This window comes from Typha angustifolia, chromosome 6, assembly GCF_048772165.1.
Source record: "Typha angustifolia cultivar Huaian chromosome 6, ASM4877216v1, whole genome shotgun sequence".
NCBI lineage: Eukaryota > Viridiplantae > Streptophyta > Magnoliopsida > Poales > Typhaceae > Typha > Typha angustifolia.
Window position 1 is genome coordinate 9711784 of NC_133244.1, and position 14580 is coordinate 9726363.

General features: G+C 37.3%; 4 protein-coding genes across 5 annotated transcripts; 2 read left to right on the plus strand and 2 right to left on the minus strand.

The window, feature by feature from the left end:
* The first annotated feature begins 109 nt into the window (after positions 1 to 109).
* LOC140761081 (probable 3-hydroxyisobutyrate dehydrogenase, mitochondrial) lies at positions 110 to 4195 on the plus strand. Its single transcript, XM_073098266.1, has 10 exons — positions 110 to 270; positions 645 to 733; positions 1099 to 1213; positions 1486 to 1636; positions 2099 to 2181; positions 2334 to 2429; positions 2626 to 2768; positions 3136 to 3220; positions 3685 to 3764; positions 3859 to 4195. The coding sequence occupies exons 1-10, from the start codon at positions 157 to 159 to the stop codon at positions 3944 to 3946; spliced, it is 1044 nt and encodes a 347-aa protein (XP_072954367.1). The 5' UTR covers positions 110 to 156; the 3' UTR covers positions 3947 to 4195.
* Positions 4196 to 4592: 397 nt separating this feature from the next.
* On the plus strand, positions 4593 to 5687 carry LOC140761099 (photosystem II 10 kDa polypeptide, chloroplastic-like). Its single transcript, XM_073098287.1, has 5 exons — positions 4593 to 4796; positions 4928 to 4986; positions 5065 to 5120; positions 5290 to 5342; positions 5460 to 5687. The coding sequence occupies exons 1-5, from the start codon at positions 4643 to 4645 to the stop codon at positions 5552 to 5554; spliced, it is 417 nt and encodes a 138-aa protein (XP_072954388.1). The 5' UTR covers positions 4593 to 4642; the 3' UTR covers positions 5555 to 5687.
* Positions 5688 to 6499: 812 nt separating this feature from the next.
* LOC140761656 (large ribosomal subunit protein uL10-like) lies at positions 6500 to 9080 on the minus strand. Its single transcript, XM_073099079.1, has 5 exons — positions 8680 to 9080; positions 8101 to 8169; positions 7359 to 7457; positions 6885 to 7277; positions 6500 to 6790 (listed from the first exon to the last, which is right to left on the minus strand). The coding sequence occupies exons 1-5, from the start codon at positions 8935 to 8937 to the stop codon at positions 6644 to 6646; spliced, it is 966 nt and encodes a 321-aa protein (XP_072955180.1). The 5' UTR covers positions 8938 to 9080; the 3' UTR covers positions 6500 to 6643.
* A 620-nt stretch (positions 9081 to 9700) lies between these two features.
* LOC140761436 (geranylgeranyl transferase type-2 subunit alpha 1) lies at positions 9701 to 14135 on the minus strand. 2 transcript variants are annotated; one of them, XM_073098753.1, is made up of 8 exons: positions 13972 to 14135; positions 13706 to 13865; positions 13436 to 13602; positions 13257 to 13361; positions 11660 to 12463; positions 11361 to 11550; positions 10521 to 10707; positions 9701 to 10415 (listed from the first exon to the last, which is right to left on the minus strand). In XM_073098753.1, the coding sequence occupies exons 1-8, from the start codon at positions 14085 to 14087 to the stop codon at positions 10024 to 10026; spliced, it is 2121 nt and encodes a 706-aa protein (XP_072954854.1). In that variant the 5' UTR covers positions 14088 to 14135; the 3' UTR covers positions 9701 to 10023. The 2 variants fall into 2 exon arrangements, with proteins under 2 accessions (XP_072954854.1, XP_072954855.1); XM_073098754.1 differs by lacking the exon at positions 13972 to 14135 and having other exon boundaries at positions 13436 to 13598; positions 13706 to 13846.
* Positions 14136 to 14580: the final 445 nt, after the last annotated feature.

The following is a 14580-nucleotide window of genomic DNA, read 5'->3' on the forward strand; positions in this document are numbered from 1 at the left end:
TTAGTGAAATATAAGGGTTGTATCAAAAAGTAGTGAAAAGAGGGGTGTGGTCTGGAGTAACACATCATACAAATAAGATGGGGGTGTGAAATGAACAAATCAAAAATAAAACAACTGCCTTCTTTGACTCCTGTCGAGAGAGAGAGAGAGAGGGAGATGGCCGGTAGAGGATTTGGACTTCATCGAGTTCTTTGGCGCTGCGATTGGAGTCGTCTTTGCTCCAATTTGACTCGTGATTTCTCTTCGAGTAGTGTTCCGTCAGAACTGGAGGCGAGCCATCTCTCTATCTTTCGTCTTTCTTTGTCATGCCTTTTGACAGTCGGATGAAATTATTTTTGTTAGTAGAAAAGACCGCATTTTGTTTATTTCTGGATCTTTCTTCAAAGAGAAATTTTGTTTATTTGATGGGTTTGACCAAACCCAGAAACGATTTTGGTGAAAAGGTCCCATATAAGTTGAAATATAGTGAAAGCCACAAATTTTGATGTAGGGAGTTGGTTTTCCCCTTGATGGCACAAGTCGATCAATAGAGAAAAGGAACAAGATTGAACTTGTACCTTATGTTAGGTCATTCATTCTGTAAGTACACTTTTCAGGTTGGAGAGAATATAATTGATTCATAGTATATTGTGAGTACTTTGCAGAGGGTTGGATTCGTAGGACTTGGAAACATGGGTTTCCATATGGCAAGAAATCTGATTACAGCTGGGTACAAAGTCACTGTTCATGACATGTAAGTTTATCATTTTTCCAGTTATGTGCAGAGATTCATTTCTCCAGCTTATTTCAAGCTTGCAATGTTAGTAATCTGCAATTTGGTATCCTCTATGCAAGAGTGATGTTACTCGCTGTGGTCCTCCTGTGTTTATATGTTTTGTCTCTTTCATAGCTTGAGTACTATTATTTTTGCACTTTGGGCTAGTAATAAGAATCTGAAGCCCTCCACCGCACTGGTTGATTCCTGATGAGAAGAATTGTGATTCAATTTAACTGGGAAATGTTGGCATAGCATATCTCGATCTAATGAATGTTCTTTTTCAGTTATAATTTCTTGAGAATAGAGCATTGCATAAAATCTGAGTCTCTGTTAATTTCTAGTAACCATAATACCATGGAGAAGTTCTCAGCTGAGGGGATTCCGACTAAAGAAACTCCTCGTAAAGTTGCAGAGTCAAGTGATGTCATAATTACCATGCTACCTTCATCTTCCAATGTAAGTAAGTTTTATCTATTTTTTTTCTTTTTTATACTTAAACTTGGGCTTGTGTAGTTTTAGATCACATCTAACACAGCATTTCTTTGTGAATACAACTTCGACTCTTTCGATTATCAAATGATTGTATCTATCAGTTATTTGCATAGAACAGGTTTTCTAGCTTATTGACTTTTAGCATGAATCACAGTATGGAATACAATGTCAAATATTGAGATGACATTAATTATTCCTAGCCCAAGCTAGATCTTACAATTTCGACTTCTTTCCAGGTTTTGGATGTATACACTGGACCAAATGGATTGCTGGATTATCAAAGTCGCATAAACCCATGGTTATTTATAGATTCTTCTACAGTTGATCCACAAACTTCAAGAAAGATATCCGTCAGCATAGCGAAGTGTGGACTAAAGGAAAAGAAAGGTTAGGTTCAGTATAGTGATCTTTATTGTATTTGTAATGATGCTTATGGATCAAAATGAAGTACCTTATCTGTGAGGGGCTTTGGAGTCACTAAAACAATTGGCCTGCAAAATATATAGAGAACTAATATATTTTTAATAGGTTCTCTTTCCTCCATCTATTGTTTGTTTGGTTATTACATATACATGAAGCAGACTGATTCCTGAAGTGCACAAAACTGCTAAAATTATTATGATGTTGTAATTCATCATCATAATAATGGCTTGTTGACCATAATATGCCAAAATACAGCACATAGAAAAATCAAAAGGTGGACTGCTAGCTTATACCTTCTCTTTGCTAATACTTCTCATAAATAATAATTCTTGGTTTATCATGTCACTGTATTTATAACTAAATTTATCCAAACAGTGTCTTCTTTCTATCTATTGTTCTGATCACTTCTTTGGTTTGAATATTCAGGTCATGCAGAAAATCCAGTAATGTTGGATGCTCCTGTATCTGGAGGTGTCCCTGCTGCAGAAGCAGGGACACTTACTTTCATGGTACTATTATTGTCATTTCATTTGCTATACTAACTTAGTTGTTCACTTGAAAGACTCTTGAATCTCTGGGTAAATCCTGATTTATTACGTGCATAGAATTGGTTAAAAGAATTTCTTCTTGAAACTTATGAATGGAAATGCATGTTATATAGGTGGGTGGCCTAGAGAAAGCTTATCTAGCAGCAAAACCCTTGCTTCTCTCGATGGGTAAAAAACTGATCTATTGTGGTGGTCCTGGAAATGGTGCTGTAAGTCTACTTTCTGATACTGACTAACTCTGTTACTAGTTTGCAGATTCAGAACAGTAGGATTCCCATCATGTTGGTTTATTTTTCATAGAAAGATAAACTTTCCATTTATGACGTCATAGCACTTTCTTATGTAATTATGTGCAGTTTTATACCCTTGCTCTGGGATATATTTGTTGTTGTTTGTGGTCTCTAGGCTGCAAAGATTTGCAATAATTTAGCGATGGCCATCAGCATGCTTGGAGTATCAGAAGCTTTTGCACTTGGTCAAAACTTAGGAATCAGAGCAAATGTGCTGACAAACATTTTCAACTCTTCAAGTGCTCGTTGTTGGAGTAGGTGATCTATCCTACTTCCCGATATCCTAACTGTCTTGTGTTCTTGTTGAACTAGTTTACTAGAATTGCTGAAGAACTTTTGTCAAACCATTTCTGACATTATCTTGGCTACTTTTATGTCTTATTGCCTGATGATTCTCACGCCTGTAGTTCCTGCTTTTGCTCTGCAAATAAGTTATGCTTTGAGAAACTAGAAATGAACTTGGCAACTGATAGCAAATTCAGTACATGTCATTATAGTCAAATTTTCTTTTCAATTGTTGAGATATAAGATGACAAATGCAATTGATCTTAGGACTTCCATTTTCTCATATCATCAATTAAAAGTGGACTTTATCTAATTGTCTAATATTCTCCTAATTAAACAGTGACACCTACAACCCAGTTCCTGGAGTAATGTCGGGGGTGCCTTCGTCAAGGGATTATGAGGGTGGATTTACTTCTAAGCTTATGGTATGAAGTAAAGATCTCCTAGCTCTTCAAAAATTTGTTGCTTAATCCAATGCATTCCATAAATTTTAGAACTAAAGAGTCCCCCAAGATTGTCACTGCCTATATTGCTACTTTGCTTGTAGTGGTGAGGCACTATAAGGTATTTCCTGTGATAGGTTTTGTACATGAGGCCCACCTTCATGTAATATGAGAGGTTCAAGTCTTCAAGAAGACCTAGCTGGTTGTAAATCTTCACACATCGGGCAGTATAAGATATCAGCATGGTTCTGGAAATTGGAAAATACTTCTTCCACGGAAATTTTACCACAGAAAGCATCCCATTTTGTCCTCGCCCAAGCAAACTTACTAAATCTTATTATCATATACGCTTTCAGATTCTACAAACGGTTTCAATATATCATAAACCCGTCATGTTCAATTTCCTGCAAAGGCACTCATCGAGTTTCCCACAAAATTGCATGCAGGCTAAAGACTTGGGGCTCGCCATGGCATCAGCAGCAGATGTTGGTCTCAAGTTCCCCCTTACTTCTGAAGCACATGACATGTAAGATACCTTTACCACCAAACCTTCATAATTAAAACTTGTCATATTTTTCTAATTTTCATTATTAACGGCATTGGTGAACAAATCTGTGCAGTTACACAAAATTATGCGAGATGGGCTATGAGTCTAAAGACTTCTCCTCTGTCTTCCGCCACTACTACCATGGCAACAATGAGAATTAGATAGAGAGGCTGCCAGTTTGGTGCACTTCCAGATTGGAAATCAGAAATGCTATTGTTGTAAGCAATAAAAGCTGAAACTTCTTCCAAGCAGCATATGTGATTGGAATTATCACTAATCCAAGTTTCTTCCTGTCTGCAAAGCTACAATGTAAATGAACAACAGTTGAGCTTCCTCAGCATGAGGCATTGTAATGGAACAAATTTGCAATCTTCAATTTCTGTTCAATGAAATAAAATGTATTTCACTTATCATCCAAACACAATTTCTTCAGTGGCATTAAACAGTCATTAGTTTGGATTGACGTAGGCCCACACCGCAAGGTGCAAAGTAGTAAACAGTTCTAATAAAAAAAATTAAAAATTAAAAAAAAAAAACTTGATCACAAAAGGTAAAAAATAAAGAAAAATATTTACCCACTTGACCAAAACCACTTGGCATAATATCTGAGTCAACAAGCATAATCCATTAGTTGTCCAGAAATCTAGAAGGAAAATTATACCCACAAAAAATGAGTTCCCCTCAAACAGCAGGTGAAGATAATGTAACACCATATCATGATATAGCCACAGATAAAATGCCACGTGTCATCTTTACAATCACATTTCTCTATATGGTTCTCATTTGTTATATTCTTGATATCATATACAGAAAAGAGGGGAGAAAGTGCTAGAGAGAGCGAGCAAAGGTGAGAAGAGATGGCAACCACAGTGATGTCCTCCTTGGTCTTGAAGCCATCCCCAGTTCCTGTGAGGACACAAGCTAAGGCCCTTCCCTCCTTGGCAAGGTCCTCTTCTTCCTTCAAGGTTCAAGCTAGTGGAGGCAAGAAGATTAAGACTTCCACCCCCTATGGTAAGTTCATAGCATTACACAACCAACTCATAGCTCTTATCTACTCTGAAAACAAGTAGCTATTTTTAGCGTTTCTTGGACACTAGTATCAAGTTTCTCTTGTGTCATTGAGAGATAAATATATATTGCAGGGACTGGAGGTGGGATGGCCCTGCCCAATGGTCTGGATGCATCTGGAAGGAAGCAAAAGGTAGATTTCTCTTCTTCCTCTTACACCACAAGTCTATATATATTTAGTTCTAATAGTAGCTTCATTTTTTCATTATAGGGGAAGGGAGTCTATCAGTTTGTGGACAAGTATGGTGCAAATGTCGATGGCTACAGGTAGAATTCATAGAATTGTATACTTTTGTCATTGTTCAAACATAAATTTTTATTCATACACCAAAAGACTTTAAACTACTATCTCAATCATAAAGTTTTCTGAATAATAAGATAGGAGAGTTTTGTGCAATTGCTTTTGTGAATTCTGAGCATATTCTTTGGTTTGCAGCCCAATTTACTCTCCAGAGGAGTGGTCTCCAAGTGGTGATGTATATGTTGGAGGTAATCTAATGGCTCAAAAATAGCTCAATAATATAGCATAGGCAAACTAACATTTATTTGTTGTCGTGAATACTTGATACATTAAATTTTGATTGGTATTGTTTTTGAGCGATGCAGGAACCACAGGACTCCTGATATGGGCTGTGACTCTTGCTGGACTTCTACTTGGTGGTGCTCTTCTTGTCTACAACACCAGTGCTTTGTCTCAGTAGAATACTCTGTATAACTTTGTTCTGAAATTGTAGACTGTGATGGTTCTAATTATTACTCTTCTGCTTGTATTGCCCAATAGCATAACACTTATTTCCTGAAATATATATCAAAGCAGAAGCTGTTTATTTGTAAGATTACAAGACGCCAATTGGTTTGATTTGCCGCATTTACGTTCTTTTTCTTTATTCAGATACAGAAATTTTCACACTAGTTTTGAGTTCATTAAACACTTGATTCTGGGCCAGTTGGGCAACATTAGGAAGAACAAAATCAAGTTGAATGAAGGAATCAACTAAAAATGCCATTACTGCTAAGCTTGCTATGAATTTTGATAAACAGGAATGCCAGAAAGTCCTAATGCGAATATATGCGTCGAGGAACTCTCCTAACATTCATCTCAGTACAAGAGACTTGTTCAAGTTGGAAAAGTTAACCATGCTCAAAAACAGGATATAGAAAAAAAAAAAAAAAAAAAGGTCCCCAGAATTGAGCTTCTTTTTAAAAGCAAAGGCCAAGAATTTCATTTTTTTTCTTTTAAAAATGTAACGACCCAATTACCTTTGTATGTTATCCAAATAGTAGTTCTGTTACCATAATCTCTCCTGCTTTTGCTTATGAGGATAAAGCATAATCCCATCACTAGTGATACATAAAGATTTATTTTCTTGCTTGAATGCTTATCTATTAGACTGTTACACCCTCAAAGAATCAAAAGGGAAATAACACATCAGCTGCTAACACACTTCGACCAACAAGAGCGGATGACAGGAAAGTGTTCCTTGAGACCATAATCAAACAGAAACCAACGAACCAGTGCTAAATCCTTCCATAAAGCAGGAACCAAACTGGAAAACATCTAGAGAAAGCAATTGCAGATTTAAGGGACCTGATACCCGTAGAATTATTCCTTTCTGAGGATAAAAGGAGAGAAAGAATTACTCAAATCGTGACTAATAAAAAACCTACATATTAAAACTGAGAGTATCAACAAATATGGTGTTTGACCAGTCATTCAAAATATCTGAACTAATTAGGCAAAAATGAAAGATCCCAACAGACATTAATTCTCCATATAAGATAATCCTAATTTAGTCGAATAAGCTGAAGCCCATGTCGTCATCAGATTCCTCAGCAGGCTCCTCTTTCTTCTCCTCCTCCTTTGCAGCAGCAGCTGGAGCTGCAGCTGCAGCATCAACAGCAGCAACTGGGGCAGCAGCAGCAAACTTGCTAGGATCCTGATTTACAATAAATTCAGCATAAGAATAAAAAAAATTGGTATCATAAACATAGTCACTGTACTACAAACAGTATCAGCTTAAGAAACCTTACCTTTAAATATTCCTTCACCTTCTCTGCTTGAGGGAAACTATACTCAGTGGCAATAGCAACTGCCAGAACATTCTTATAGGCATTAATGAACATATGAGGAGCAGATGCAAGCGTCGGGTATGACAGAGCCAGTGACAATGAAATGACCATCGATACACCGGTGGAGAATTTCTCAATTAAGTCCTCCTCAGTAAGGTCGAGAACCTCAGGGCTGAAGACTGATCCATTGTCATATACCGATTGAATGATGAGCCCATAAGAGAATGGCCTGATACCTAGCTTGGCAAGGAGAGCAGCCTCAGAGGAGCCCACTTTGTCCCCTTTCTTGATCAGCTCAACTGGGGTAATGATTTCCACAGTACCCTTGTTAATTTTTGTTGGAATGTTCAGAACCTGAAGGTACCAGCAGAAAGAATAAGAAATGGAAGCCACATGAGATTCTGTAGAGAAGTGCAATAAATAATTCTAACAAACCTGAAAGAAGGATGTCTGGGAAGGGTCCAAACCAGTGTTTCCAGGTGGAACAACAACATCTATAGGAGCAACAAGCCCCACACGGGCAGGAGCTCCAACCTGTCCCAATATGAAAAGTCTGTAAGCTTCATCAGAATGGATAAGAGTAAAAAGGCAAAAGTGAATGTAATTAATAAAGAAATCTACGAGCACAATGAGCATAGGATCACGTCTAGTCTTGCAACATAAACATGACTGCATGACAGACAATAGTAGCACACATCAACTTAGATGCGAGCATCCACTAAATATACAATCTAAGAGAGATCCGCCAAAGTTTTGAGATCCTATACATTGTTCTAAAAAAAAGTTGAATAGATATAGAGAATAATGCTCCTGGAAGAATACACGCAACTGAATGTTTCATCAGTAGGCAGTAACTTCCAAGTCATCACATGTCAGGCTTTTACCCTTTCTCTAATAATGACATAAAACACTCAGTAAGAAGTTTCACATTTCAACTTTAAAAGTCTAATTTCAAGAAAATTCCAACTGTGAAAAGACCATATTATCCAGTGCATTGCTAGTAATCAACATAAGATATCCATATATAGAATATGCGTATTATGGAATATCAGAACTTCTTTAAAGTCAAAATCTTTGCAACTTGGACTGCAAACCGTCCATATGGAAGGAAATAATAGCTAATTCCACCGACAAACTAATATAATAATAGCACAAGGATAGGAATAAGGCCACAGACCTTGTATTTGCCAACCTCCTCGCTGACCTCCTTTAAATCTCCCTTGGTGAAAATCAGTCCAACATTTCCCTACAATTAGAGAAAGAAAAGGTCTCCGTGACAAACAAAATAAGTATAAAAGGATTGCATATTTAACAGAAAAAGTTCAGAAAATTAAGATATAAAAGACCTTAAATACCAATAATTGATGTGGCACGGTTATGCTGGCAAACTGAGTAGATAAGCCTAGACGTTAGGAAATATCATACATACTTTAGGCATACGAATAAAGAAATATTTCATGCCAAATAACATCTAACCTTAGCAAACAACAATATTATATCAAAGAAGATGACACTAATTTAACCAAATAACCTCAAAATGCAGAAAAAACAGAAAGACATTGAACCAAAAACTTGAATAGTATCAATAATTCTTCTATCAAAACAAATAGAAACTACAGAGAACATTAAAATTGCATCAAGATAGCAAAAAAAGATCTTTTTATCTCTACATGTTCTGGAGAGTGTATTCATAAAAAGGTGAGGCTTTCTGCATTAAGACCAAAAAGGGGAGGCGTAGGAGGAAAGATTCCAGTACCACGAGCAAGGGGAGGAGGTTGAGGTAATCCTTGTTCCCAGTCTTCTCGGCGTGAATCTTAATGCACCGGCGTATGAGAGTGTTCTTCCCCATGAGGACGACGGATTCGCCCCTGAGACCCCTCCGGATGTTCTGGAGCTGGTTGGATCCAACATTGTCCGCAGCCGCGATCAGAACCTGGCTGTACTCGTCCAGAAGACTGCACAGCTTCTTGTCATACTCGACTTTCTTCTCCGCCTTCGATAGCTTCACCGTCATTGTTGCGACCTAAATCAAACACTAACCCTAACCCTAAGGTAAGAGGAGACAAGAGAAAAAGAACAGACGAGATGGAGAGGGCCAAGACGAAGCGGAGCTCGATCAAGGCGGACGGGAGAGAGAGCCGTCTCTTTAACCTCTGAAACCCTAGAAACCCCGCTCTTGTTCAGCTTTTTTATACAAGACGGCGGTCCACACGTGCATCGCACGTGTCGTCACCGACCCTATACGTTTCGGATCCGACCCGACCCGATGAAAGCAGACCCGTTTGTTCAAATGATTATAAATATTGAGCCGAATACCCTGTTTGGAATAATTGATTTGAAATTCTAGTTTTCACTAAATTCCCTCTTTCAGACTATTAAGCGATAAGATTTAATAAGATTTCAATAAATTTGGATAGATTTTAATAAATTTGGATAGATATCGATGTATGTAATGAAACCCAATAATTTGACATCAGAATTCAATGGAATTTATTTGCCAATTAAGTTCAACTCTTCTAAATTTTAAAGTTAATCCTTAATCTGTTACATTCTTATCAAAGCTCATTTTCATTATTTTTTAAAATAAAAATATTCATTTTTAAATGAAATCAATTAAATTCCATCTAGAGTTTATTCTAAACGTACCATTAAGATTGGTAATCTTAGATATTGCTCATTTAATATTGATTTGAGCTTCAATTCGATCTTATCTCAAGTTGCTTAAAGATGGAGAAGTGGAGGATAAGTGGTAGAGCTGACAAAGTGAGAAATAATAGAGAACCAAAGCAATAATATTTTGTGACATCAAAGAGGTAGCTAAACACTATCCCTTAAAAACAAAACCCAAGATTATGATTGAGATGTTCATTGGCCACAAGGCACATTTTAGTTCTTCATGCTAACAATAAGCTTGTGACTATAAGAGACTGAAAACATAAATTAAACCAATCAATTTGTGTAACATATCACACTGTAACAGCACTGAAAAAGGCTGTTCATATACATTGCAGTTCCATCCTCCTTGAAATATCCGGTGCTCACCGGCAGAGTACTGAATGAGACCGTAGAAAGCGTATCCTCTCTTCGAAGAGTGTCTAGATCATACTATACGTTCACCATCGAACCAGTTCAGAGTAGGAAGAATCTTTGTCAGCAGCACTCTGTAGTTCTCGTTGGCAATGATATTCCCCTTGATAGACAATTGTGCTAAATGCAAGGGTTTAAAGAATAGTATGGCCTCCCAATATTCTTCCACATTGATGTTATCCTTCTTGCATTCTTCAATGATTCCGCTTACATCTACCACCGTGTGTGACAATGGAGATGAGGATAGATACCTTGTTGTGTCTATTGGGTGAGCACCGATCTCATTGAAAGATAAGTCCAGTACTCTTAAAGAAATAAGCATCTTCAGGGGCTCAAGTGCCGTAAAGCTACCAATCTGATTGTTACTTAGGTTTAAGCAAACAAGGAGTTGCAATGCCTCCAAACCTGTCGAAGGACCAGGAAGAGATTTACTTAAATTCCATTGTTTCAGAAAAAAGATGATTTCTAACCAATTTCTGAAGAAAATACTCTAACGCCAACATAGCTAACCTGAAATTGATCTAAGGTTATTGTGACTAAGATCCAGCATCTGAACCCACAAAAGACGTTCGACAAATCCAATACGTGTTAATGATAATCTACTAAGCTGTAAACAGTTGTGGTACTGAAAACCAAAGAAAATCAGGTTATCATAATGCCAGCAACGCTTCTCCAAAGATTCTTTATTTGAAGTCACCTGCAAAAGGAAACTAGATTTTCAATATGCTGAAACTACTCAAACAAGATCCTTGAGTAACTCTAGAGGATTACTTGGAAAAAGTATGTCCCCAATAAAGCATGAGACAATTGTCTAGGCATTTAGTTGCTTTAAGCAATATTGGACCCAAAAATAATTTAGATGAGATCAAATTTTTAGTCAAATAACTAGGTGACTATCAGAATTATAAGGTATCAAAGCTTACTTTTGCTGTGATCCTTATGTCACTAATCCTAGACAAAATAAAAAAGGTCAATCAACACAGAAGGTGGAATAGGAATGGTTTTCATGAATAAAATACTCCAATTCATATCAGACATAAATCAAACTTTCCTAAATTGGGCTACATTTACATGCAAAATTTCTGATATCACTTCTTCTATATTTGGAACAAACGAATGAATTAACTGCAGAAGTACCATATGTCATTGTCCATATCTACAAGACATCTAAAATACCACTCAAAAGTGAAAGTGGTATACGTAGAAGTTGCTGCTCTTGAAACTTGTTGATCTCTTCACTATATTTTCTATTATATATATTCAAATAATCATATCAATTCATTTTCACATTATCTTTTCCACTGCTTGAGCAGCAAATAATTGTAGACTATTCAACTTAGAAATGATTACCTGATCCATTAGAAGCAAGCTTCGCTCATCCTCATAGTATCTTTTATGAGATGGATCTAATTTGATTAAGTCATCAAAGAGCTCCAAAGCCTCTTCACAGTATGTCTTGTTTTGCTTGAGAGAAGTTCCAAAAGAGTTCATTGAATCATAGGCAACCAAGAGACGTGCTAATGTTAACTTCATAAACTTGCTGCAGAAGACAAAGGACTTAAGACAATGAATAGATAAAAAGAGAAGGAAGATAAAAGATAACTTCTTTCAGCTACTCCAGAAGAGGGGAAACATATGGATATACTCACCAATTTTCCTCCGACATCTCCTTGAAAAGGGTTATCTCACCAGATAAAGTGTCCAAACGCCATGTACAATCATCTTTAACGCCATCATTAGTAATCCTCATGTGATCAAAAGAAACAAAATCAGGAATTTTCCGAGGATAACATTTATCAGAGTAATTCCAGGAAAACAGCCTGTGAACTAAATCTCCTTCCACCTGCTCTAGACGATTATGATTAAATCCTATAGTAAACGTCAATTGTGAAGGAGAGCTGTATTGAGAACCACTTGTTGACACAATACCATCAGAGGAACCAATGCTAACTTCAACTGAATAAGCTTGTGAAGTACTGCAATTTCCATCAGAAACTTCAAGATAGGCCACCCAACAATTGGCTTCTCTTGAATTTGTGGTTGAAAGTGGCTTCCATGTAAGATCTTCATTGGTGACCAAGTTTGAATTTACTGTCACAGTAGATGAAGTTAGACCTCTGACAGGCTGATTAAAATAAAGAATGATAGGGAGATATCCCCTTTGCAGATGGTCACAGGGAGAGGAGCTAGAGGATGCAAACAAGTTGCAAGCATCCTCCCTCTTAGCTTTAGATAAATCAATCTTTGATCCATTAACAGGCCATGAAGAGATTAGTTGTGGATCATTTCCCGTAGATGTCTGATCCAGAAGCCATAGATGATAGAACCATCCACTTTGATCGCTTGGATCTGTGAAAAGAGCTTGACGAACAAGATCAAATTCCTCCAATAAGACATTCTCCTTTGAGTCAAACCCCTTAACCTTTTGCTTTAACAAATGTGACAGAAGAATACTGCAGGCATTTTAAGTTAGCAAAATAAGAAGTATATAATAGAACATATGCCATCTCTCTTGAGGTGTTTCTCAGATAAAACTACTGCAGTAAACTTCAGAAGTAACATAAGGAAAAGCACAGGGAATAATCATAAAAAGAACTCACATATGAACTTATCATCAGTTTGTCAACTATCATCGCTTTGTTGGATTCATAATCAAGACCAAGAATCAGAATAACCTCTTTGAAAAGGATCATGAGATGATAAACAAGATTGTCCCGATGGAATCTTTAATTCCTCTTTTTAGGAAGGTCCCATATAATCAATAAATTATTTATGTTACTCAGAATCCCCAAATTTTGGTGGCCAGAAGTACCTTACAGGGGCACTAGTGCTAGTCCAGTCCAATGTAAGGATTGAGTGATGAACTTATGAGCAACTTTAAAACTTAGAAATCAGTACATGTATTCATCAAGGGATTTCTCTTGCTTAAGATCATGATATGCAAGCTAGTTTCATATCCAAAATAAAGCAGGCTCCAGAGATTTATCTTTCTGAGTGACATCACAATCTCTATCTAATGTGGATTAACAAGGACAAACTTGACTAGTTCTGAAACACAAGTTCCTATCTAATCTTCCATCGAGGAATTCTATTTAGATGGATTGCAATCACATCCTTAAATATTTTCACACTTATAGCAGTACACAGAATAAAAACCTGATATAATATCCACTTGCAACATTTTTCTGGTATCATGCATTTAGCATAGTAACTATATTTAGCAAGAAAATAATGGCATTTCTATACCTGCGATTGTGCCATGCAGAATAATTGCTGAAATTTGTGTTGATCATATCCATAGTGAATTGTAACTCCTCCTCTTCTGGCACATTTTTCAGTTTTGCAATAAACCTGAATCCAAGCCACTCGCTTTGAAAAGTTCACATGGCAATACTAAACCAAACAATTAGCTTTAAAGAACTAACCTGCGGTAGTTCCAACCATGGAAATTCCTGGCATCAGCTTTCAAAAGCTGATCTAGCAGCCGAAACTCACGCTCAAATTGAACCGGCGAGAGCTTCTGACTCAGAACCCATTTCCTGTGGTACCAAGCCCCGTACGATTTCGGATTCTGTCTCAATGCCATCTCTACCTTCACAATTTTCCAATCAAAAACCCACCTTTGGATCAATCCACAATGTGTGCTCAAAATTATTCACCAGAATACCAACAAATAAGAAAGAACAAAAACTCACGACTCTGAGCTCGTCCTCAACAGCTGATCTAACAACCTCGGGGTCAGTAACTTCACGAAGATTGTGCTCGAGAGCAAGCTTCCGGTAATTCCAACCGGTGTAGACTTCTGGGTTGATCTCCAAAAGCTTCGAGCTCGCCAAGAGAGCATCTTTCGTGTATCTGCGAATGACCAGGATGGGGAAGTACGTGAGAAAGCAGTAGAAGGCATCGAAATCTAATCTTTTTCTACCCTATCGTGGTTCGACCCGAAGAGAAAGAGGATTACATGCGGTTTTCGTGGTTGTGGATCAGCTCTTTTTGGAGATCCCGGAGCTTGGCGGCCTTGGCGACGGAGGCGGCGGCCTCTTCTGGTTTTGGGGCTTTGCGGGGCCGGCCGTGCATCGTCTATCAATCGTCGTCGTCGGATTTGCGATCGGATCGGGGAGAGAGCTTTGAGAGAGAAGAAAGCTCATAAGAGTCAAGAGTGGTAACGGGTCGGGTAAAAGATCAGGTTGTGGCGGATTCGTAACCGTATCCACTTTACCTTTCCCAATTTTGGATGTTTATTTAATACAAATAAATACGGATTGAGTATTGTTATTAAAAAAAACATTCCTCTTTAGACTCATTTAGAAAAAAAAAATAGATAAGATATCGTTGACCTTGTCGATCAACACTATACATTATTTCGTTGACATAATTTTTCTACATAATGGAAAATTTTAATTACGTAATTAATTATGTAACATAGCAATTGTCTCCTGAGGAATAAAAAGCTCTAAATAGAAAAGAAAACACATGAATACAAGCATCTCCAAGCTAAAAACTTCCTCCACCAAACAAATAATTTGCAAGTTAATTCCACTTTTGTAATCATTTAGTTGGCCAACAAGAT